Source organism: Alligator mississippiensis, chromosome 15 (assembly GCF_030867095.1).
Source record: "Alligator mississippiensis isolate rAllMis1 chromosome 15, rAllMis1, whole genome shotgun sequence".
NCBI classification, from domain to species: domain Eukaryota; kingdom Metazoa; phylum Chordata; order Crocodylia; family Alligatoridae; genus Alligator; species Alligator mississippiensis.
This window is the reverse complement of record NC_081838.1, coordinates 2,287,212-2,311,326: the sequence shown is the minus strand read 5'-3', so window position 1 is coordinate 2,311,326 and position 24,115 is coordinate 2,287,212. Positions and strand designations below refer to the sequence as shown.

Here is a 24,115-nt window from a genome sequence, read left to right as displayed (position 1 = left end):
AGGCGGCTCCATGCTCGGTGCTTGAGCCTGCAACTCAAACCCTCCAGGTGAACTCCAGCCAGCACAGTCACAGAGACAGCCCGAGTGCGCTGCAACTACCTCTTCAGGGTCTGACTGAGATAGATTCATAGGTTCATAGTTGGTCGGGTCAGAAGGGAGCAGATCAACAAGTCCGACCCCCTGCTATGAGCAGGAAAGGATGCTGGGGTTAAATGACACCAGCAAGGTGTCTATCCAGTCTCCTTTTGAAGCCCCCCAGGGTAGGAGCCAGCACCACTGCCCTTGGAAGTTGGTTCCAGATCCTAGCCACCCTGACAGTGAAGTAGCGCCTCCTGATGTCTAGCCTGAATCTACTCTCCCCCAACTTATGGCCGTTATTCCTTGTTACTCCCGGTAGTGCTCAGGGGAACAGGGACTCTCCCATTGCCTGCTGGTTCCCCTTGGCCAGTTTGTAGACGGCCACCAGGTCCCCTCTCAGCCTTCTCTTGTGGAGGATGAACAGGTTCAGATCCCATAGCCTCTCCTCGTAGGGCCTGCCCTGCTGCCCCCGGATCATGCGGGTGGCCTCCTCTGGCCCCTCTCCATGCTGGCCACAGCCCTCCTGAAGTGCGGTGCCCAGACCTGGACGCAGTACTCCAGCTGCGGCCTGGCCAGTGCTGCATAGAGGGGGAGGATCACCTCCTTGGCCCTACTCGAGATGCATCTGTGGATGCATGTCAAGGTGTGGTTGGCCATCCTGACTGTGTCCCCGCACTGTCGGCCCATGTTCATCTTGGAGTCTATAATGACTCCAAGATCCCTTTCTGCCTCTGCGCTGACGAGAAGGGAGTTCCCCAGCCTGTAGGTGTGCTGCTGGTTCCTCCTCCCCAGGTGCAGCACCTTGCACTTGTCAGTGTTGAACCCATCCTGTTTTCATCCGCCCACCCCTGGAACCTGTCCAGGTCTAGCTTTAGCCTGTCCCTCTCCTCTAGTGTACCCACTTCCCCCCACATCTTAGTGTCATCAGTGAATTTGAGCAGGGTGCTTTTCACCCCCTCGTCCAAGTCACTGATGAAGATGTTGAACAGTGCGGGCCCGAGGACTGAGCCCTGGGGGACCCCACTGCCCACATCCCTCCAGGTCAACAATGACCCATCCACGACCACTCTCTGGGTGCGGCCCCCCCCAGCCAATTGGCGACCCATCTGACTGTGTAAGCATCGATGCCACAGTCCCCTAGTTTTTTAATGAGAATGGGGTGAGAGAGTGTCGAAGGCCTTCCTGAAGTCCAGAAACACTACATCCACCGCGACACCCGCATCCAAGGATGTTGTGACCTGGTCATAGAAGGCACCAGGTTGGTCTGACAGGACCTGCCTCCAATGAACCCGTGTTGGTTGCCCCGAGCATAACCTCCCCCGCTTGCCTCTCGCAGATGTGCACCTGGATAATTTTCTCAAAGAGTTTCCCCAGGACCGAGGTAAGACTGACAGGCCTGTAATCGCCTGGGTCCTCCTTCCTCCCTTTTTTGAAAATGGGGACCACGTTGGCCCTTTTCCGGTCCTCTGGCACCTCACCAGAGCACCACGAGTGCTTGTAAAGCTGTTTCAGGGTCCCGCAATGACCTCTGCTCATTCCCTCAGCACCCTGGGGTGGAGATCGTCAGGACCAGCTGATTTGAACACGTCCAGCCCCTCCAATAGTTCCCTGACTAGGTCCCCACCTTGCTCCAGCTGAAGACAAGAAGGGCCTGCCTTGTATTGCTGCCCAGACCCAGAGAGAAAGCAGGAGTCCCTGCCAGAACAGACAGTTATGAGTGACCTGCTGATTTCATCCCCCTCCCCTTGCTGCCTCTGTCCAGACTTTCCTGGGCGAGACGCTACTGGGGCTGGACTCTGCCCCCAGCCAGACCTGAGTCCTCAGCTGAAAGGTGGAAGAGAGGGGAGGAAAAGGTTCCCGTGAGCTTTTATTGGTGAAATCACTGTCTGAGATGGCCTGGGTGGTATCTACAAGCCCAATGGGGACCCTGATCTCAGCAAGTGCTATCTGGCAAGCTACCAATGCCAGCCAGACTCCCAGACATGGGCTGAAGGCTTAAGGCCACGCAGCTAACTGGATGCAGAATCTACCCTGCCCTCGCTGGGTCTCAGCCTAGATCGTCCAATGCAAACTGTATGCTGTCGGTTCAAACCCCAGGGCCCTGAACTCCTGGGACTGGGGAGCTGGAGGGGAGAAGGGTGCAGTGACCCCTTCCAGCACTAGCATTGCCAGCCCTGGACAGCAGCCCCATGTCTCCATGTCCATCTCCATAGCACCTGGGAGCTGCCAGTGAGTCCGGTCCCCCTGGGCCAGCCTGCCACCTGCTTCTGGTACGGAGAATGGAGCAGAGAGGCTGACAGGTATGTGACATGGGCACGTGTGCGCCAGCCAGCCTGGGCAGCCATGCAGGTGCCACCTTCTGCCATGCTGCAAGCTGCAGCCTCACCAGTGCCTGGGAGAGGGGAGAACAGGGAGCTGCATCTCCCCCCAGCACTGGCTCCCACCCCTGCAGGGGCAGGGCTGCCCCTGGCCACATGTAGCAGGTCCCATGCAGGCTTCCCAGCTGCAAGGGGGGTGGTCAGGGACTCCCTGTGCCCCCTGCAGCTGCTGTGGTTTCTTCCCCAGGAGCCCTCCATTCAGAAAAGTATCCCCCCCACAAAAGAGTATGCCATGGGGCAGCCGTGTGCTGCTCTCCCTCGCACAGAACAGGACATGAAACTCCTGCCACATCACAGCATTTTGCCTTTATTGCAATTGGAAAATCAAGGCCATGGCCCCCCGCCCCGGGGAACCGAACAGCCCCTCCCAGATGCCCTGGGAAGGGGGAGAAGAGTGCAAGGAGAACCAGAGCCGTGTTGGCTCTGGCCTACACCAGAGCCAGCCGCATCCCAGCCGTCACCTTTGGGCAGCCAAAGCAAAACAAGGCAGGGGAAAGGGCAAAGCTCCCCTAGAAGGAAAAAGTTGCCCATATCATTTTGGGGGAGCTGGGAATGGGGGTGGAGAAGGGGCTGCTTCCAGACCAGAGACTCCCAGCATGCTTCCTGGCTCGCTCGCCCATCTGGCACTGACCGCCTTGCTACAGGTGGCCGGAGATAACGGGAGGAGGGTGGGTTCCCGTGGGGTCCGGCTTTCCCCGAGTGCCAGGCACCGCACGCTGCCCATGGAGGGGGTGGAGAGGACACACAGAGCTGCTGCTAGGAGATGAAGCCCCTTCACCCCAGCACGGGTGCACTCGTGTGCCCAGAGCCATGGGGGCAGCGCCCAACTCTGTTCCTCCAGCATCGGAGCCTGCATCTGCCTTCACGATGCCCAGGTCCTTGTTTTTCCCTCTGTGAAGCCCGTTGGGATCCACCAGCCCTGACATGGCCACGTGCATGTGCAGGGGGTGCTGGGCACTCTTGGCTGACCCTGGCCCGGCGCAGAGTCTCCGTTGAGGGTGCAGAGTCTTTCTAACAGTCCCGACCTTGCTCAAGCAGACACATAAATGTGGAGCCAGACCAGGGGAGAACGACGGGGATGCTGGTGTAGCAGGATCCCTCCAAGGACCAGCTCCATGGCAGGACCATGCTGACCACCCCCCAGGAAGCGGCATCCATGTCCACCCCCCTCCCCAGCCCCAGCAGGCGGAGATGGAGGTGCCACTGGCTACGCAGGAGGGATTTGCTTCTAACTAGTATCCGAGCTGCTTTGGGTCCCCCCCCTGCAGGCCCCGGCTGCCCCGTGCGAAGCTCCAGGAGGGGTTGGCGGGCTCAGCGTGGCACCAGGCAGAGCTGGTAGGTGGGCGGGATGTTGCCGAAGCCGCTGATCTTGGGGGAGATGTCGATGTCCTTGGGGGGCACCAGGGACTGGAGGGAGAAGCTCTGCAGAATGGTGGTGAAGTAGAGGAAGAGCTCCATGCGGGCCATGGCTTCGCCCAGGCACACCCGCTTCCCTGTAAACCAGAGCCAGGTCAGGCCACGTCCTGGGGGCTTCTGTTAGGGCCACCCCCAGACAGGCCACGGGAGGGGAGACCAAGGCAGGTGCGGCAAGAGCATCCTCTAGGGACAAGGGCTTGGCAATCTTGCACCCCAAATCCTACTGGTCTCTCGTGGCTGGGAGACAACCTGGCTCCCAATCCCCCTGGCTCTAACCCTCTAGGGCCCACTCCCCACTCAAGAGCTGGGAGAGACCTGAGGAGTCCCGTAGCTTCAACCCACCGGACCAGTCCCTTTCCCAGAGCTCCCAGATTCCCCCTTTGAACCGAGCGGCTTCACGGCCAGTGGAAGCGGGGAGCTCCTGCTCATCCGATGCATTGCTCTACTAGACGACCCGGCCACAGTCCAGACCTTCATTACCCGCCTATGGTGCAGCCGCTACCTTTACAGGACTAGCTGGCGAGGGACGGTCCCCCGCCACCCCGCTCTCCCCATGGGGACGAGCCAGATGACAGGAGCAGGGAAGGGGCGGAGGGCAGAGCTTGTACCAGAGGAGAAAGGCACGAAGGCGTCGTTCTTCTTGAAGCGGCCATTCTCATCCAGGAAGTGCCCCGGGTTGAAGGCGTCTGGCTGGCTGAAGTACTTGGGGTCCCGCAGGACAGAGCCCAGCAGTGGGAACACATCGGTGCCCTGGGGAAGCACCGGGACTCAGCTCAGCCTCCGGGCAGCTGGCGCACGGCGTTCGTTTTTAGGTCATTTTTCACCTACCAATGGGCCCGAAGACCTGGGCACGGGGGCTCTGAGGCTCCCAAGAAGGGCCTGATCCTGAGAAACCAGGCCCCTGTAGCGTGTGTTTTGCTCAGAAACCCAAGTGACCGGTCCTTTCATGCTGCAGGTGTTGGAGCTCCGGACAGGGCGGGTACTGGAGCAGGGAGGAGATGCCAGAGGTTGCAGGGCTGTGATTCTCCCAGCGCCCAAATCCAGAGGCATTTGGGGGCAACTGGTGGCTGGAGCAGGCGCCAGGGAAAGTGGGGATCCCCCTCTCCAGCCCCAGCCTGGAGGTTTCTGCTGAAGAAGCTGTTGCCCAGAGCAAGCCCCAAAGCCCACGGCAGGGGTGGTGGGAGGCCTTAACACCTAGAGCCTGTGGGTAGTGGACGCCTCCCTTCCCCGTGGGGCTCTTTGCAGAAGCCAAACGATGCCCTGGGGGCTGGCGAGAGCCGGGGACCACCCCCACCCCCTCCAGACGCACCTTAGGGAGGGTGTAGCCGCGAAACTGGGTGTCCCGGATGACGGTGTGGGGCACGCCCATGGGCACGATGTCCGTGAGGCGCTGGATCTCATGGATGACGGCATCCGTGTAGGGCATGCTCATGCGGTCTTCGCTGGCTGGGATGCGGTTGCGCCCGATGACCTGGTCGATCTCTTGGTGCACCTTCTCTGTTGGGAGGGGAACATGCGAGATGGGGGCTGCTGCCGGCAGGGGGAGACCCTCGTGGCTGGGAGCTGTGAGGCGTGGGGGGCTCAGGAGGTCTTAGCCACCCCCCACCCTCCCCGATCCAGGGCTTCGAGGGCTGGGGCAGCAGGCGGGAAAGTCAGTGCTTCCCCTGGGGGCTTGCGTGTGCAACCCGGGTGCACAGGTGTGTGCCCAGTGAGGTGGTACCACCACTTGGTGGCAATTGATCCCCGGGACTGTCTCTTCCCCGCTTATGGGGCTTCTGCCTGTAAGCTCAGAGAAAAGAGGCCTGTGTGGCCCAGGACTGGGGGCCGATCTCTTGCAGATGGAGCTGCCTTCCACCGGCGCGTATGTGAGCCACCCTCAGTGGGAGAGAAGCAGAACCACTCAACCATGCACTATAGACCCCATGCTGCTTGGCTGTGGGTGATTCCCCAGAGGGGGAAGTGTCCAGGGCACCCGAGCTGTTCTCACGCAGTCGCAAGTCTGAGCAGGTGCCTACCTTGCACCTTGGGGTACCTCATGAGGAAGAGGAAGCCGTAGCGCAGGGTGGAGCTGACGGTCTCGGTGCCGGCGAAGAACAGGTTGAGCGTGGTCAGGACCAGGTTCTTGAGGTTGAATTCGCTGTTCGGGTTCTTCCGCTCCTGCAGAAGGGGACAGCAAAGGGAGGAGCATGTCAGCAGGGGCGGGGGGTCTCAAGGCCTCCCTTACAATTGATGGTCTTGTTTGGGAAAAGCTAGGGAAACAGAGGCACGGGGAGGGGCAGCAGGTGTCTAAGGTCACCCAGGGAGACCACGGCAGAGGTCGAGGTATGGGACCCTCTCTCCTGCCAGCACCATGCTGGATGTAGCCCATGCTGTCCTAGCCCAATGGGGACAGCCATTCACCCCAAAGCCAGCCCTGCCCCTACACCCAGGGCAGCTTGTGCCCAGTCTTCCCCGAGCAGGGGCAGAGCTAGGGGCAGGGGCAGGGAATACCTTCTCCATCTGGATGAGGAAACAGTCGATGAAGTCCCGTGGGGAGTTGAGGTCCAGGGTTGCCTGGTTGGCCCGGACCCGCTCGGCGATAAAGTCCTTGAGGTCCTCGATGAGGTAGTAGACACGGTTGTGGCGCCCGGGCAGGTACTGCATGATGCACGAGTACATGTCGTAGAGCTGAAAGAGACAGCACCGGGCGCAAGGTGAGGCCCCATGGGCTCCAGGGGCATAGCAGTGCCAGTCTGGGATTTCCTTGGCACCTCCAGCCACCGCCCCCCTGCAAAAACCACCCTCACTTCCTTCCTAAATCCCAGGCTTGAGGCCATGCGGAGGGATAGGGACTATACGACCTCCATCCTCCAGTCTCAGCAGCTCTGACATCCAGCCCCAGGCAGCTGGATCCAACACTACACCAGCCCCTAAATTCGCAGCCCCACTCAATGTGGTGCCCAGCCCTCGGTACCTGGGCCCAGGGCGTGCTCATCTCGATGAAGCTCTCGTTAATCATGCGCAGGAGGGCGAGGAACTGCTTGTCCTCGTAGTCGAAGCGGCTGCCGAAGACGACGGAGCTGATGACATTGGACACGGTGCGGCTCAGGTAGAAGGTGGGGTCGAAGGGCTGGGCTGCTCGGGGCACACGGGTGCGGGGAGCAGGGGTCAGCGGGGGAAGCCGCGGCACCTTCCGCATGCAGTGGCTCCGCCCAGCTTGGGAGGGGAGAGATGAGCAGAAGCCACGCCCCCTCCCCCATCTCAGAGCAGGCATTTCAGGCTCTCTGCAAACTCAGGCAAGACCCAAAGACCCTCCCCTGCCACAGATTCCCCACAACAGACTCTGGCTTAAGCTGGGAGCATATCCCCCTTGGGAGACAAGAGCCTGGCCATGCGGGCGGTCTGGGGCTGGGGCGGCGGCCAAGGCCCCGTACGCACCTTTGGTTTTGCGGAGCTCCTCCAGCAGGTACTGGGCCTCCTCCTGGATGCGCTCCTCGATGCTGCGCTTGCCCATGCCGAAGTTGCGTAGGGTGGTGAGCGAGAACCGGCGCAGCTGCTTCCACCGCTCCCCGTTGGCCAGAGCCACTCCTGGGGACCACGGGAGAGAGCCAGGGGTCAGCGCTGGACGGACCTGGAGCTGGGCTATGAGCTCTGCCTGCCTCCAGCATGATGCCCCCTGCCCGGCCCACCCTGCCCAGCTCCCCAAGCTGCTCCTGACGCTCACCGAAGCCGTTGAAGTTGCGTTCGATGGAGGCCAGCTCCCCGCGGCCACTGAACTCCTCAGCCTGGTCAACCAGTGCCTCCTTGACAGCCTCGTGCCCGCACAGCACCACAACGCGCCGCGGGCCCAGGTACACCGTGAACACTGGCCCGTACTTCTCCTTCAGCTGCCGCGGGGGGTGGAGGGAGGCACCTGTCACACCCCTGCAGCTCTTTGGGCTTGTGAGCCTCCGGCTAGTGCCGCACTCAGTAAAGGGCCAGATGAGGGGGCAGCTCCCTCCCCACTCATGAGAACAGAGGCCATGGACCCCCCCCTCACCCCCGATTCCCGGGAACAAACCATGGGTGTACAGACAGGCAAGCAGGCAGGGGAGAGATGGATGGTAATGGGAAAAGATGGACAGAGGCCCATAGAGGAAGGCATTTGTGTGGGGGTGGACAGATGAATATGTGTGAGGAAGATGGATGGATGGATGCACATGGGGAGAAAGGAAACATGGGAAGAGACCTATGGGGATAGATGGACAGACAGACAGAGAGGAAGACAGAGGGATGGAGGGATGGAGAGGGGCGAATGAGGGGATGGATGGATGTATGGATGGATAGCCTTGGGGAGAGAGGAAACGTGAGCAGACTTATGAGGATAGATGGACAGACAGACTCACATGGGGATGAATGGATGGATGGGAGCTATAGAGCATGGACGGATGGACAGACAAGCACAGGGAGAGAGGAAACATGAGCAAATACTTTTGGGGTTAGATGGACAGAAAGATAGACATGGGGGAGGAGGGATGGATGGTTCGGTGGAGGGGTGTGTGAGGATGGATGGACAGCCCGTGGGGAGAGACGAAACACAGACAGGTGCCTATGGGGAGAGCTGGACAGAGAGACAGACACAGGAGAGCTGGATGTGTGTGTGTGGGGGGGGGAGAGTTGTAGATGGGGAGAGGGAGAGACAGATAGATAGAGCGAGAGAGGAGATGGAGACTGGCTCCTGGTCCCCGGCCCCTCCCTGCCCAGGGCTTGGGGTCGACTCACCTCCATGAAGGACTTGAAGGTCTCGTCGGTGCGCACCTGCAGCAGGTTGCCGATGAAGGGCAACGGGGTCGGGCCCGGGGGCAGTTTTCCCGCTTTGTGCATCCTCCTCCAGGCCGAGGCCAGTGCCAGGCATGAGATGCAGATGGCCAGGAAGATGGTCACGGCCCCCGCCAGCTCCATGGTGGGTAGCACCTGGCTCCGAGTGCCCGAGCCAGCTGCGGCCCCACTCCTATATACCAGCAGCCCGGTGGGGGCCCCTGCCTGCCCTGGGGAAACCCAATCTTGTTTACCTGATAGAGTTACAGTGCCCTGGGCAGGGGGTGGAGAAGAGCCTGGGAGCCGTGGAGGGTGAATGTGAGGGGTGTGGGGAGCGTGGTGGCACGACAGGAGAGGGCATGGGCCCTACCCAGCCCAGGTCATTTCTTCCCCTGGAAAGTGTCAAGGCCTGGGGTGGAGGCTGAGACCCCAAAGCACCCCAAGGATGGTACAAGGCCTACACCCAACTTCAGCCCGATGCAAGGCCAAGCCCCAGCCTGTCCTGCTTGAGCTACGGGCCCCAGTGCAAGGCTTGAGCTCAACCCCGCCATGCGCCAAGACCAAAGACACAACTGGAGCATGACATAAGTCATGTCTCAGCTTAGTTGTCCTGCCTTAGGCCTACAGGCAACATTGAGCCTGTTTGGACAGAGCAAACGGCAAAGCCAGGGCATGACATAAGTCATGCCGCAGCTCTACCATGGCAGCATGAAGGCCCAGGGCAATGACCACGCGCTCAGCCAAGGCCAGGGTGCAATACATCACTCTTTCCTGCAGCCCAGGATGGAGGCTTGTGGCCTGTGTAGGCCCAACTCAACCAAGGCCCAAGACAAGGCCAAGGCAAGACATGTCACCCTCTAGCCCTGCTACTCAACGTGACACCAGTGGCCAACAAAGAGCCCATTCAAACGAGGCACGACATAAGTCATTCTCTAGCCCCTCAGCCCAAGGCTGAGGGCTCTGGGTCCTGCCTACACCCAGCCCTGTGCTGGCATCTGCCCCAGCACCAACACCACCCACCAGATCATGTGAAAGGGGATCAGATTTAGTTATATAACTGAACTCGCTTGACTTCCTGGGGCCTTTTGTTGAGCTCCCAGGGTTGTTTGCTAATTAAACACTCCACTCAGCATGTAACGCAGCCCAATGTGGGGGGTGGAGGGTGGTGAAAAGGCCACGAGAGCCCATGCAAGGCACCATGCTGCCAATGCAGTGTAGGCCGGGCTGGAGATGGGTCCAGCAGCCAGCATGGAAAGGTGCTTGTCCAACCTGCTCTACATGGGACCCCTCCTCCCCACACTTGTGTAGCAACCCCCGTCCCAAGCTCCCTGCCCTGCTGCCGAAACCCATCCCCTTCCGTAGCCTTGGCAGGCAGGGGACAACGCAAGGCAGAGAACGAGGGAGCCATGACGTGGCTATGGCCACCGTGGCCCTTTGCAAAACTGGCTGGAGGAAACGCACCATTTGCCCGTATCTTGGCATGCGTTACCGTGTCCACGTTTACATGCAGCGAAGACCGTTTCAAGGCCCTGACGGAGGTCGTGGCTCTGTAGTGGCACAGGGCTGCCCCAAACAACTCCCAGACTAGAAGCCCCAGGGCAAAGCCACTGTCTCTGCTTTGAACATACAGGACCCAGGACTGAGAAGGCCCAAGGTTGCAGAGCTGGGATTGAATGGGGACACCCCAAGTGTGTGCTGCCTGTCCCCCCCTCACCTTTGGACTCCCCAGTTTTGTAGCAACCCCCGTCCCGAGCTCCCTGCCCTGCTGCCAAAACCCAGCCTCTTCCATAGCCTTGGTAGCCAGGAGACTTAGCACATCCACCCAGGACAGAGACCGACGGAGCCTTGACGTGGCTACGGACCTCGTGGCAGCAGATGTAGCCGTGGGCTCAGCCCGGCTGGACCTCATCTTGGAGGGAGGCAGTAACTTTCCACCAGCTGGGTCCCAACGTGACCCAGGGCTCAACATGGGGATGGGCATGGGCATTGCACAACAACACGTGAACACTCCCACTGACCCACAGGCTGGCATGGAGCCATGCCAGCCCTTTGTGCATGGGCAGCCAAGCCTGGAAATGAGAATACTAAGTACTCCAGGGAAAAGGCGGAGAAGAATGGGTGCCAGGGACGCAGATTAGCTACCTGAGAGCACCAGGTAACTCGACACGCTTGGGGAACAGCCCGACCAGCTCCGGCTTGCTCAACCGTTAACCAAAATATTTGGGGAGATTAAGGGAACATTTGTTGTTTCATGGGAGAGATGTCCTTGCTGTCAGCTAGGAACGAGTGAGGGATGGAGCAGACAAAGCCAGCAAACAAAGCCCGAACATGAGAGGGAAAGGGTCAGAGATGAAGACCACCACCTCCCTCCGTGCTAGCTTCAGCTCTGGGCACCTCTGGTTGCTCCGTCTGGGATCCCGACACCTCCAGCCCCTGCGGATAGCACATGGGGGTCCCCAGCCCTCTGGCATCTAGGCTTGGGGGAGTTGGAGCACCCCAAAGGGTGAACGCCGTCCACTACCAGAGAAGCTGGCACCCACCCAACAGAGCTGGAGCCTTGAGACCCCACAAACTCATCCACGGCTCAAACGACTGCGGATGATGCCAGCCTAGGTCGGATGGTGGAACATCTCTGCCCTTGCCCCAGTGGGGGTAACAGGCTGGTGCCCCCTAAACGATTCCTATCCCCAACCAGGACAAGGCAAATAAAGATGGTAGCGGGGGAGGCAAAGGAGGTGTCATGCAGAGCTCGTGGGCAAGGAGGGAAGGGGCGGGCACCTGGATCTGCATGGCGTGAGACAGGAGGGTGGGGGCACACCTGAAATAGAAGAACACGAGAGCTGCCCTGGCCTGGCTCAGACCTCAGATCTGTCCTGCCCGGGCTCCCACGTCACCCGGCGGCAGAGAGCGGCACTGGACAGCAGAGCAATGGGGTCTGAGCAGGGTTTCCCCCCATTCCTCTCCCCCTCGCAGCCATCGAGGGTCCAGGACGTGGTGACCCCGAGGCAGTGCCCCGCACTTCTGCATCCCACCACCCCTGATGCCCCTTTCCCCCAGCACGGGCCCAGCCCCCGGGGGGATCTGGATGAACACTTCGCTCTCCCCATGAGCTCCCCCTTTCACCCCACGTGGGGGAAACAGCCGTCCTGGTGTCGGTGTTACACTGCCGGCCTGCTCGTTTCATGCCAGGACCCCTCGTCCTTGTCTGGTGAGAGATGGCCAGGAATCGATCTCCCAGGACTGTCTCTTCCCCGCTTCATAGGGTGTAAACCCCCATCCTGTCCCCCCTCCAGCGCCTCTCTCCTAACCCCACCAGGCCTGGCCTCATTACTCTCCTCCAATAGCACCGATCCCCCTCGCTGCCCTTCTCTGCACCTTCTTGAGACTTTCCCCCTCCCGTTGCAGGTGCGAGGAGCAGAGCTGGGCACCGTATTGGAGCTATGGATGCACCATGGGTTGATAAAAGGGCTTCAGGATCCTTCCTGTTGTGTTCACAGTTCCCTTCTTCATAATCCCTACGCAGAGGGGGTGGGAGGGCAGCCACCTTGGTGCCTCAGAGGACACCCGGGACTGCCACCACGCACATGCCAAGAGCATCCGGGCACACGGGTCCTTGCAGCAGCTCTAGCCGGCTCAGTGCTGAGCCAGGACGGGTGGGCAGCCCAGGCAGGGAAACCCAGAACAGACGCAGGAAATGAGTCAGCCTCGCACGGTGCAATCCAGCCCTGGCTTTTATTCTGTAATGGGGACGGGGGACACACACGCAACTCAGACAACCATGAACAGATGCTTCTGGTCCTGATCACATTTGGAAGCAATTAAAAGAGCAAAGCTGAGTGGGGAGGCACTAACAAGCTGCCAGGGGCTGCTGGGAACTACCAGAGGGTGAGGACTGCTCCAGCTGGCCATGCCCCAGGTGGAGGGAGGGAAGGAGCAGGTGGCAAAGCCCCAGGCAAGTCTCCCATCTCCTGGGGCTCCCTGATGCCTCCCAGCGGATAGGCCAGGACACAACGCTTGTGTGTGCACATGTGCATGTATGTTTGCATGTGTGTGCACACAGTGATGCACTGCACACCTGCTCCTTCTGGGTCAGGCTCACCCTGTTGTGAATCAGGAGCAAGGAATGAACTGGGTTGGAGCTGAGGCCCCGAAGTCTGGCAGGAGCAGGGCTGGGAGACAGCCAAAGCCGAGGCATGGCCAGGCCCTGCACCCAGCCCCTGGCACTGGGGATGGACCTGGGCATGGCTGGGGGTGCTCTGGGCTGTGGCTTCTCCCCCAGGCTCACAGGGATGGGTTGGGGGAGGGACTGGAGTGAACCTGGCTGTAGCGACACCCCAGAGAGGACAAAGCAGGAGCTAGAGCAGCCCTGGGGCTGCCGCGAGTAGCCCCCAGCCCAGGTGCAGGGCTGGCAGCCAAGGCCAGGCCTCAGCCCCAGGCGCCCCATCAGCGAGGGCACATGCAGAGCTGGTAGGAGGGGGGGATGTTGGCGAAGCCGCTCTCCTGCGGGGTGGTGTCCAGCTGCCCGGGGGACACGAGGGGCTTCAGGCAGAAGCGCTGCAGCACGGTGGTGAAGAAGAGGAAGAGCTCCATGCGAGCCAGTGCTTCCCCCAGGCAGATGCGCTTCCCTGCGGGGAGAGACAGGGCTGAGCACCAGCATCCTTTGGGAGACATGTGGGGTCCAGGGCAAAGCCCCGCCATGCCTGCCCGGGTGATGGGAGGAGGCATCACTATTGCACTTGGAAATCAACCCTGCGAGAGTCAGCCAGGCGCTGCAGGGACGGGGAGGGACAGGCTGGCGTGCCCGAGGGAGGCGCAGACGGGCAGTGCCCCAAGCGGTGGCGGGTTACCTGAGGAGAAGGGCACAAAGGCGTCGTTCTTCTTGAAGGCGCCGTTCTCGTCCAGGAAGTTGCTGGGGTCGAAGCTCTCAGGGCTCTTGAACTTCTGGGGGTCGTGCAGGACAGTGCTGAGCATGGGGTAGACCTCAGTGCCCTGCAGGGAAGGGCCATCAGGACCGTGTTGCCTTCCACCCACCTCCGCCCAGCGCCCCGGGGCCGAGCCCAGCCGGGCACCCGTACCTTGGGGATGGTGTAGCCACGGAAGCAGGTGTCGCGGGTGACCATGTGGGGCACGTTCATGGGGATGAGGTCGCTGACCCGCTGGATCTCGTGGATGACGGCGTCCGTGTAGGGCATGTGGCTCCGGTCCTCGATCGCCGGGACCCGGTTCTGCCCAATCACCCGGTCAATCTCCTCGTGGATTTTGCCTGCCAAAGACAGTGGCAGGGCTCAGCCTGGGCCCCTTGTGCTCCTGCCAGTCTGTTTGGGGAAGGGGGACTGGTGGGAGGCAGCGTGGGCTAGTGAAGAGGAGATGTGGCTTCTGACTCAGCTCAGCTGAGTGACCTTGGTCACATCCCTTCTCCGTGCCTCAGCATCCTCCACCTGAGAAATGGGCGCGGCGTGAAGGCCGGCCACAGCCCATCAGTCTTGCAGTGCCGCACACACCATGCGGGAGGGCTGGGACCCAGGAGACCTCAGCCAAGTCCTGCGGTGTCAGACCCTTGATGGACATGGGAGGCCCCAGCCGACAAGGGGGGAGCCCTACCTTGTGGGGGGAGGCGGGGGGAGGCCTTTGCTCTCACTGACCTTCCACCTCAGGGTACTTCATCAGCAGCAGGAAGCCATATCTCAGCGTGGAGCTCACGGTCTCCGTCCCCGCGAAGAACAGGTTCAGGGTGGTCAGCTCCAGGTTCTTGAGGTTGAACTCGCTGGCCGGGTTCCCCTTGTCCTTGAGCGGGGTGGGGGAAAACAGAGGCAGGATGAAGCCGTGCTCTTAACAACCCCATGCCCCAGGGTTTGGGCAGCTGTGCAGCCCTGATACCTTCTCCATCTGGGCCAGGAAGCAGTCGATGAAGTCCCGGGGCGAGTTGGGGTCCAAGGTTTCCTGGTTCTTCTTCACCCTCTCAGCAATGAAGACCCGCATCCGCTCCAGGATGTCGTAGATTTTGGTGTGGGGCCCGGGGAAGTACTTGAGGAAGCTGGAGTACATGTCGTAGAACTGCGGCCGGCCCGGACGTGGGGACGGTGGGGTCAGACTCATGGCCCTTTTCCGGTCCCTCCCTCGCTCCCGGGCAAGGACATTCCCCACCCGTTTCTGCCCCCTGTTAACTCCTAACATTTCCCATTTCATCGTCAGGCTGCAAAGTTTGCAGCCAGCAGGAAAAACATGGAGAAGGAGAGGATGAGCAATGGTGCCATCGATATTTTCACCCAGGAGCTAAAAAACCCCTTTGAAATGTGAATTGCTTCTGAGCTGGGGGTCTCACTGGGATAGCCCAGGCTGATGGGTGTCAGGTGGGGCTTAAGGCTCCTCCAGAGGCGCTGTGTGCTGGCTGGAGCCCAGGCTGGGGATGGGTCTGGCTGCAGGGTTTTGCCCCTCTGCTCGGGCTCAGACCGATGCTGCACTGGGGGCAGGGAAGGATTCCTCCCCTGCTCAGACTGGTCTGGACTGGGGGTGAGGGGTGCCTTCCTCCGTAGCGGGGGTGCAGCCTGCGCCTGGGATCTCCAAGGGTGGATTAACAACCTTTGACAGCAGCAGGATGTTAGTGGCTGCGGCCCCCCCACCACGGCAAGGTCGGGGGTGACTGGAGCTGTGTCGGGCTGACCGTGTAGCAGAAAGCCCCCTTTTCCTCTTGCCTGCATTTGCTCTCCCCTCCTTGGATATGTTTCTCTTTTTCTACCTTTTCTTCCTTCCTTTCTCTTTCACTTTAAGATAAAGAATTGCGTTTTAAAATGTGTATGTGTCCATTTTGTATCTCCCCTTGTATTTTGGTATTTTTATCTATTTGTGTGCCATGGCATTGGTAGCTTATATTTTATACTCCTCGCCTTTCAACTTTCAACTGAATGTGTTTAGTGTCATAAGTAAGTTATACATTGTAACAATGTTAACAAGGGCAGGAATCAAACTGCCCTTCCCTGTATCAGGCTGGCCCCTGAAAGAGCGAGTGAATCAGAGATTGAATGTGTAACATAGTAGCAGACAGCTATTAACACCTGGAAGCTGCAGATCAACCAAGGGAAGAGCTCAATAGAAGACAATGTAACAACTGGGAAATCTCTAAACCTCACTGATCAAGGGCTAGAAGCCCTGGCCTGAGCTAATCAACGCAGGGGACCAACTTTTGGGCTGAATATCTCCAGATCACTCCCAGAGCCCTATTCTAAATTCATCAACGGACGCTCAAACCTGCACGTACATGCAGACAAGCCCTGGGGCTGACAGATGCCGTCCAGTAGCCACCGAGGGGGGGGAAGTCCCACGAGGGTCAATGACCCCTGGATTGGGCAAACCTGAAAACTGGGGAGTCACCAAAGTCTGCCAAGGACAGATAAAAGGCAGTGAAAAGTGACCCTCAGGGGCGTCCTCTTGATCTCCAACTCGACCAGACCTGTCCAGCCAGAAGGACCAGCCGGCGACCCCCTTCTGGAAGATAACATCACGCTGAAAGAAGCCTCAACGACAGACTCTAGCGCTTGTAGGATAGCTATACCTGACTCTGTGTGTGTATGTGTGTGCATGTGTGTGTGGGGACCAGCCCCAAGGTTTATGATTACAGTGTTTCAATCCGCCTAATAAACTAGAATTTTAAGGATCCCAAGTTGGACATTTGTAGCCAACAACCATAGCTTTGCTAAGGGGCTGGAGAATGGATGTGTCTGGGCTGGTTTGGACAGGGCCGATCCTGCCTCTGGCAAGGGGTCGGACTGGATGTGACCTTCCAGCCCCACGTCTCTAGGACGGTTTTGCACCAGAGCAAGACAGCAGCGAGTGAGCTCAATGCACACCCCCGTCCCTGGAAGGGGTCACCCGGCCACAAGCCAGCCCCACCTGGGACCACGCCGTGCTGATCTCCTGGAAGCTCTCGTTCATCATCTGCATCAGCGACAGGAAGACCTCATCCTCATAGTCGAAGCGGTTGCCGAAGACGATGGAGCAGATGACGTTGGACACGGCCTTGCTCAGGAGGTAGGTGGGGTCGAAGGGTTTCTCTGGAGAGAGAGATGGGACAAAGCCTTATAAAACCACTGGAGCCTGGGGCTGGGGGCCTGCTGTGGTGCCCTCAGGAGTACGGCAGAAGAGCATCAGGGCTGCCATGGATGGGGTCAGACCCCAGGTCTGTCTCCTCACGTCCCACGGTGCTGGATGGGGGAGTGACGGGGTCTGAGCAGGGTTTCCCCCTGTTCCTCTGCCCCTCGCAGCCATCGAGGGTCCAGGACATGGCGACCCCGAGGCCGTGCCCTGCACTCCCGCGCCCCACCGCCCCGATGCCCCTTCCACCAGCACGAGCCCAGCCCCCGGGTGGATCTGGATGAACACTTTGCTCTCCATCAAGCCCCCACCTCTTCACCCCACACTTCAGAGTAACTCTACCGAGCGGTGCCCAGAGGCAACCTGGAGCCAAGCAATGTTACCCCGGTGCCTCGCAGTGCAACAAGGGCCAGCCCCCGTCTCGCACCCTGGACAGGCTCACACAGGGTGTCTGCGGTGCTCAGGCTCACCCCCCTCCTGGGATCCTCACCTTCCGTCTTCCTGAACTCCTCCAGCAGGAACTGGGCCTCCTCCTGGATCCGCTGCTCAATGCTCTTCTTGCCCATGCCGAAGTTGCGGAGGATGGTGAGCGAGAACCGGCGCAGCTGTTTCCACCGCTCCCCGTTGGAGAAGACCACGCCTGGGGGGGACAGCGGGGCCATAAGCGGGGGCCACTGTCTGCTTCCAGGGCCACCCAGCCAGCCCAACCGGTGGCTCGGGTTTGCTGGGACCAAGCCCCGCTCCCGGGAAGCCACCGCAGCTGCACGAGGGAAGCACAAAGCAGTGCCCCGCGGGGCAGCAGGTCCACCCGCGCCCGAATGGGGCCAAGTGGAAATGGGTGCTGCTCCTTCAAAGCCAGGACTCACACACAGGAGCAGGGAGGACTGCCGGTGACCCTGTCTAAAAGCCCTGTCTCCCCCGGGGCCGGGGGAAAAGGGGCCGCCCTGGAAGCCAGGGCTTGTACCGAAGCCATTGAAGTTCTTCTCCACCGTGGGCATTTCTCCCCTGCCACTGAACTCCTCGGCACGGTCCACCAGCGCCTCCTTCACCGCCTTGTGCCCGCACAGCACCACGATGGGCTTGAGCCCGAAGTAGACGGTGAACACGGGGCCGTACTTCTCCTGCAGCTGCAGAGGAGGGGGCCTGGTGAGCAGCCTCCTGCTGCCATGCCCCCTTACCCCGGCTGCATGCAGAGCTCGCGGGGCCCCATGGACAGTGTCACTTTTCCATCAAAAAGCAAATACCATCCCTGTCCCAAGCCCCAATCCCGCTCTCATTTTCTGCACTGAACTTGCTTCAATGAGAAAATGACTGGCAATTTAAGTCAGAAAAATGTAAAAAGAATAATAAAATCATGAAAAACAGTTCAAATTGCAACTCCGCAGTTTTAAGCAATGCAAAAAACTTTTTTAAAAGTTTGCTAAGAGCCCAATGGGTTTGGGTGCCCAGAGAATGCTGCAGCTTTGGGCTGCTGAGGCCGTAGAAAGTCTTTGTGGGTGCACGAGTTTGCCAAGATCCCGGTTTTCTGCTGGGAAACAAAGGGGTTGGTGGAAACGGGAGTGCTCTGCCTGCCCTCCTGCACTGCCATTGACACAAGTGCCCAGAGCCCGGGCAGGGAGCAGCTCCCCACAGCGCTGGGCACTGCCCACCTTGGAGCAAAACCAGTTGCACTTGGCAAGGAAAGTCCCTGTCTCTCGGCACCTGCCGTGTTGACAGTGGCAGGGCTTCGAAGCCGGGTGGGGAAGAGGACGGCCCCACTCAGCTCTTCTTTCGCGTCTGCTCAGCCTCTGCAGCTGGCTATGCCCTCACGGTGCCGTGGGCTCTGGATGCACCCTGGGGTCTGACTCAGAGGGCCAGCATGGCGAAGGCTGGCTGGACGGCGGCTTCCAGCACCCCGGTGGTGTCCGGAGGATGCTGGAGGTGAGCACCCTGGGACCCTTGCAGCGCTCCAGGCAGGTACGTGCCACGCGGTGGCTGCACGGGGGGGCACCGGTGGGGAAGGACAATGCTGAGGACAGACGGAGCTTGGGATTGATGGACAAGCTCATCCAGCCCAACCCTGCTCCCAGCTGGGTTGTCTCCCTCTCAGTGTCTCCAGCCAGGGATGAGGGTTTCATCCATGAGCCCAGCCCTAGCAAATCCTCAGAGCGCACAGAACAACCCATCGCCACCCTCGTGGTAACCAAATCCTCCCAGGGAGGAGCTGCCGTGCTTCACGTGTGTCGGTTATTTTACAAGAAACAATGGCCACAAGCTAGCAGAGAGCAGATTTAGACTGGACATTAGGAAGAACTTCACAGTTCGAGTGGCCAAGGTCTGGAACGGGCTCCCAAGGGAGGTGGTGCTCTCCCCTACCCTGGGGGTCTTCAAGAGGAGGTTAGATGAGTATCTAGCTGGGGTCATCTAGACCCAGCACTCTTTCCTGCTTATGCAGGGGGTCGGACTCGATGATCTATTGAGGTCCCTTCCGACCCTAACATCTATGAATCTATGAATCTCCCCTGCCTTCATCCCTAGCCTTCCAGCCTTTTCCTACACTCAGCTTGAGACCTCTCCTTGGTCTCTGCCCCCAGTGGAGCCAACAGTGGGCAGACGGACACATCCAGATGCCCGGGCACCGCAGGTATCCAATGGCTTCCCCTCTGCCAGCTGGCTCGCGACTCTCCGGCTTGTCCAGCCCAGCCCCTTGCTTACCTTCTCCAGGGACTTAAAGGTTTTCCCTGTCTTGATCTGCAGGAAGTTCCCGATCACCGGCAGGGGAGTGGGCCCGGGGGGCAGGTTGCCCAGGCGGGATTTCCTCTTCCAAGCTGCCACAGCAAGGAGGCAGGACACGTAGACGACCATGAGGAGGGTGAAGGCTCCGGCCAGCTCCATGGTGGACCCCGCGTCTCCTCCGCACACCTGGAGATGCCTCGAGCCTCAGTCACGGCTACTTATACTGGTGCTAGGTGGGGCTTGGCACACCCTCGTGGTTACACAACAGCATGGGGCACGCAACCAGCTGGCAAGGCGGCCCCTGGGGGAAGAACTGCCTCCTGGGGCATCAGCTGTACCCCCGGGGTGGAGGGAAGGTGGGCAGCAGCGCACAGCCCGAAAGGCAGAGCAGCCCCAGGAGATGACTGCGTCCTTCCCGGCCCACCCACAGCTTTCCCCCTTGCAACATCAAAGGGAGGTGGGGACGTTTTCCCCTCCTCCAGCTTGCATGAAGGGCAGGTGGACTCCCCTTGGCTCGCCCCCACCAGCCAGGAGCTGCCGTGCTTCACATGTGTCGGTTAATAAATCAACAAGGAAACCTTGTCAGGCCCTGCAAGGCCCTGACCTGCAGGGAGCTGGCTGCCAGGAATTAAGAGGACCCTCCACTCATTAACCCCAAACTCAACCTGTCCTTGCGACTCCACAGGGCTACGTGGGTCCAGAGCAGGGGGTCCCTCGTTACCAGAAGCTGCTATAGCAGGGGTCGGCAAAATGCAGCCCGGGGGCCAGGTGTGGCCTGCCAGGCCCTTCTATCTGGCCTGCGGTGCCCCTAAAAAATTTAGAAAATTAATATTAATCTGCCCTGGGCTGCCTGTCATGCGGCCCTTGATGGCTTGCCGAAACTCAGTAAGTGGCCCTCCACCCAAAATAATTGCCCGCCCCTGTGCTGTAGCACCGTGACAGCTCCGCACCTGCCAAGCGACCTGGGCCAGCCCTCGTTATGCATTCAGATTTGTACCCCACCCTCTGCAAAAGGCTGAAGGCAGCTGGTGATGACATGAGTAGATCCTCCAGGCTAAAGGTTGCCTGAATCATGCCCAGGGTGTCTTCCGTGATGCAGTGTGGTCGTGAGTCACGTGGATGCGGGCTCTGAGTTTCTTCCAAGAACTCTGCTGTCATTCACAGCCCGGCTGGGACAATTTGGTTGCAGCCGCCTTGCCCTTCGAGGCATGGGAGATTAAGGTGGGCAGCTGGATCCTGGGTTTTGGAAAGGGCCCGAGCTCGAGGCATTAGCGGATCAGGAACGCACAAGGCTGTCGTCACCGCAGACAAGCAGCGTGCTGCCTGCAGGGAAAGGCTGGTCTCCGCTACAGTAACAGAGTGAATGGAGCCTGGGGCTATGTCTCTACCTGGCTGCTTTACAGCTCGTCGGAGCATGCTGTCTGTGTGTCCTGCCCTGGCCGTGGGGGGTAGGAACCTGGCAGATGCGCCAGGATGTCCCTGCCGCTTTCCGTCGTCCCTTGCTGCACTGGCACGGCCGCCGACGCGTCTCTCGGGCAGGCCTGACCTGCTGAGATCCCCCCCCATCACAAACACCCCCAAATTCAGTAAACCTGGAAGGCGCCAGCGACGACTCGACCCTGGGCAGCGCCAGGCGCCAGGAAGCAAGATGGGGGATGTCCTTTTCACATGCAAGGTACCCTGGGGTACAGCTCCCGGGCGCAGAACGTGGCTCAAGTTCAAAGTCACCGTTTCCACTCGCCCAGCACCAGGCCTGACATCGGCTCCCCAGTCTGTCCCTCGGGCAGCCAGTTGCTGACTCCTTGCCCTGAGAACGTGACCCCACGTGCCAGCCCCCGCTCTGCGACGCAGCCACGACGCTGCCCCGTGGCTGCAAGGTCTGCACGGCCCACGGCCCCTCGTGCAGCGACACCCCAGTGGGACGGGAGCTGCTTTCTCCCAAGGAGAGGCAGGAGCACATCTCATGCTGCACCAGGAAAGCCAAAGGGCTTCCAGCAGCAAGAGGCCGGGAGGGCACTGCCCAGCCTGAAACCACCACTGCCACGGCTGGGAGCAGAGCCGGGCTGGACGCAGGCCACCGACGTGCAGAGAACGAGGTGGTTTCGAGACTGAAACGAGACCCAGAGAGGAGACGTGCGCCGTGCAGTCTGTAATGCTAGCCCCTCTCGTCCGTCTACGCCTCGGCTGGGACAATCCTGGCTGGAGCAAGGGCTGACTTCCCTAATGGTTGAAACTTTCATTTAAAATGGTGGGGGGGTTTTGTTTTTCTTCTTCGAACGTCTGCCCACCGGCCAGGACTTCCAGGGGCATCTCATTGCTGGGGCGCTGCAGATCTTCTTGCACATCTGCTCACATCCTCGTGGTGCCGCGGGCTCTGGACGCGCACTGTGGTCCGACTCAGAGGGCCGGCACGGCGAAGGCTGGCTGGACGGCAGCTTCCAGCACCCCGGCGGTGTCCGGAGGATGCCGGAGATGAGCACGCCGGCACCCTCGCAGCGCGCCAGGCGGGTACGTGCCACACGGCAGCTGCAGAGGGCTGGACTGGGGGGCACCGGTGGGGAAGGGCAATGCTGCAGGGGGAACAAGAAAAGCCCCGTCGTTTTGTTGTTTTTATCCATTTTGGTGGCAGATCAGTACAAGTTGGGCACAACAGGCCTGGCCAGCGGGGATGACACAGCGGAGCCATTTGATTTTAAAAACCGAGCTGGGTCAGACCCTAGGACCATCTTGCCCAGTCTGGAGGAGGCCAAAAGGGTCTGAGCAGGGTTCCCCCCTGCCGCCCCCTTTCTTCTTTCACTTAAAGCCTCCAGCATTTAAGATCAAAGTGCAGCAATTGCCATCTCCTTTTCCAGCCCTCGGCACCTGTCCCCCACAGGGTAGAAAACAGGGGCGCCTTCACGCGCTGATCGGCAGGTGAGGAAATGTTTTAAACCACGACGGGGGCTTGCAATGAGCTCGGCATGAAAAGAAATCCTGCGTCCGACAGGTAGCCACCGAGCGATGCTTTAGCCACGAGGATCCAGGAACTGTGCGAGCGGCCAGGATTTGGGGGTGACATCTTTGCCTGGCCGGGACTGACCCCCAGAACGGGCCCGGTTGGCGCTCCAGGCAGCCTGGAGTCGCTGGCCGGGAGCCGGGTCTCGTGGTGCTAGCCGATCCCATCTCGGCTGGGCTTCGGGGCAGCGAGCCCGGTCAGCTGCACAGTAACAAAGCCCGTCCTCAGCATCATCTCTCTTCCGTTATGAAGCAGGTCCAGGGGACGACCTTGCCTCCCAAAAGCCTTTGCCTCTTGTAAACTGGGAAGCGGGGGGTGGCCTGCAGGCTGCTTCCCCTGAAACAGGGTTTCTGCAGCACCACGTGGACCCCCCTCCCCAAAAAGGGACGTCCTGCAAAGAAATGGTGGGGAGGGGGTTAGCGCTCCTTGCAAGCAGCCCTTTTCAAAAGAACTCTGTTGTAACAGAAAATACTTTGAAAACAAAGGCAGCCTTTCGCACGGTTTCCCACCCCTCCGCCAAGGGCCCCTGAGGGGGCGGGAGGGAGCTGGAGGAGGGCTGACTCAAGCCGGTTGCAAGCCCGGAGGATGCATGACTCCTCTCCCATCCCGGAAGAGGCAAGAGGCTGCAGTTGAGAAACCCTGTGGTCCAGCCCCGATGCCTTGGTTTTGCACCTTGAGGAATTAAAGCAGCCGTGCAGCACCTGCCCTGGCCCGGGGCGAGCCGGAGGACTCCAGAAAGGGGTCAGGCCCCCGGGGCCCCGATTCTTCCCAGAGCCTGCGGGCTTCGGAGGGCCTCGCCACGTCCGGTGGCAGCCCACCTGGCGCCATTCTCCGGAGCGCCAGGCCACGTGGCCCGGCTGCTCGTGCTTTGCACACAGCGGGTAGTCGGGAGGCAGGCGTGAAGCCTGTGGCCTCAGCCCCCGGGAATCCTGCGCTGGGAGGAGGGAGGGGGACACGCACCGCAGGGGGATCTGGCCTTTGGGGCACGGCCCTCTGCTTGGCCAGCTCCGGGAGCTCCGCTCGTTAGGTGCCACTCCGGCAAACGAGGGCCAGGCCTTCGCTGCACGGAGCCCCAGCTCCCTCAGGTGGCTCTCGGGAGCAGTACGATGGGCTGGGGACGGACCCGGGAGGCTTCGTTTCCAGCTCCAAGCCTCTCGGTCTGTGGGCACCACCTAACTCTTGGCTGCGAACCCCTCGCCTTCGAGCCCCCTAGGACCCAGAGCTTAACCCAGGAGTCTCCTCCACTAGACCCCAGCTCTAGCACATGGCACCGGTGCCCCAGTGGCCTCGTTACCTCCGGGCTGACTCACCCCTGCCGGGGACTGGTTCACCTGCGATTCACTGGTTACGGAGCTGCAGTGTGATGCCCTGATGCAATCCCTGTGCCACCCTCCTCCGGGAGCCTCAGCACCATGGCTGCAATGCCAGGACGAAGCTTGCGCGCGCCCGGGAAGGCGGCCCTCGGCACCGTTCCCACAACAGCTGTGCAACCTGGGCTGACTCACATCCTGCGGAGACCTGGCCGGACCTGCCTGCAGCCCCGAGCGCCGCGCTAGCTTGCCAGACTACTCCGGTCCTGCCCCGCTGCAACCGCTCACTGAGGCCCACGGCCCGGGCAGGCGGGCAAAGGATCCGGCCACGTCCTGAGTGCAGGGACGAGTCTCGGCCC

General features: G+C 60.4%; 2 protein-coding genes and 1 long non-coding RNA gene across 4 annotated transcripts; 1 reads left to right on the top strand and 2 right to left on the bottom strand.

The window, feature by feature from the left end:
* The first annotated feature begins 2,021 nt into the window (after positions 1-2,021).
* Positions 2,022-6,978, top strand: LOC132245935 (uncharacterized). The gene is made up of 3 exons (XR_009457631.1): positions 2,022-2,151; positions 2,292-2,378; positions 6,877-6,978. It is a non-coding gene; the product is annotated as an uncharacterized LOC132245935 (long non-coding RNA).
* Positions 3,733-8,763, bottom strand: LOC102570653 (cytochrome P450 2G1). Its single transcript, XM_059719430.1, has 9 exons — positions 8,613-8,763; positions 7,576-7,738; positions 7,290-7,439; positions 6,826-6,986; positions 6,363-6,539; positions 5,888-6,029; positions 5,182-5,369; positions 4,481-4,622; positions 3,733-3,949 (listed from the first exon to the last, which is right to left on the bottom strand). The coding sequence occupies exons 1-9, from the start codon at positions 8,712-8,714 to the stop codon at positions 3,768-3,770; spliced, it is 1,407 nt and encodes a 468-aa protein (XP_059575413.1). The 5' UTR covers positions 8,715-8,763; the 3' UTR covers positions 3,733-3,767.
* Positions 8,764-12,366: 3,603 nt separating this feature from the next.
* LOC106739578 (cytochrome P450 2G1) lies at positions 12,367-23,838 on the bottom strand. Of its 2 annotated transcripts, XM_059719429.1 has the most exons (11): positions 23,757-23,838; positions 20,402-22,837; positions 19,431-20,259; positions 17,701-17,863; positions 17,227-17,376; positions 16,536-16,696; positions 14,526-14,702; positions 14,291-14,432; positions 13,724-13,911; positions 13,496-13,637; positions 12,367-13,273 (listed from the first exon to the last, which is right to left on the bottom strand). In XM_059719429.1, the coding sequence occupies exons 3-11, from the start codon at positions 19,608-19,610 to the stop codon at positions 13,092-13,094; spliced, it is 1,485 nt and encodes a 494-aa protein (XP_059575412.1). In that variant the 5' UTR covers positions 19,611-20,259; positions 20,402-22,837; positions 23,757-23,838; the 3' UTR covers positions 12,367-13,091. The 2 variants fall into 2 exon arrangements, with proteins under 2 accessions (XP_059575412.1, XP_059575411.1); XM_059719428.1 differs by having other exon boundaries at positions 19,431-22,837.
* Between the last annotated feature and the right edge of the window lie 277 nt (positions 23,839-24,115).

Bases quoted from the DNA above. Each gene is read 5' to 3' on its own strand.
- LOC106739578 (XM_059719428.1), bottom strand. From the start codon at position 19,610: ATGGAGCTGGCCGGAGCCTTCACCCTCCTCATGGTCGTCTACGTGTCC. The intron at 13,638-13,723 runs GTACGGGTGCCC...CCTTCCCTGCAG, and splicing joins GTGGCTACACCATCCCCAAG to GGCACTGAGGTCTACCCCAT. The intron at 13,274-13,495 runs GTAACCCGCCAC...CTCTCCCCGCAG, and splicing joins CTTTGTGCCCTTCTCCTCAG to GGAAGCGCATCTGCCTGGGG.
- LOC102570653 (XM_059719430.1), bottom strand. From the start codon at position 8,714: ATGCACAAAGCGGGAAAACTGCCCCCGGGCCCGACCCCGTTGCCCTTC. The intron at 6,987-7,289 runs GTGCGTACGGGG...TGCCCCGAGCAG, and splicing joins GGAGCTCCGCAAAACCAAAG to CCCAGCCCTTCGACCCCACC. The intron at 6,030-6,362 runs GTATTCCCTGCC...CCCCTTCTGCAG, and splicing joins TCCTCATCCAGATGGAGAAG to GAGCGGAAGAACCCGAACAG.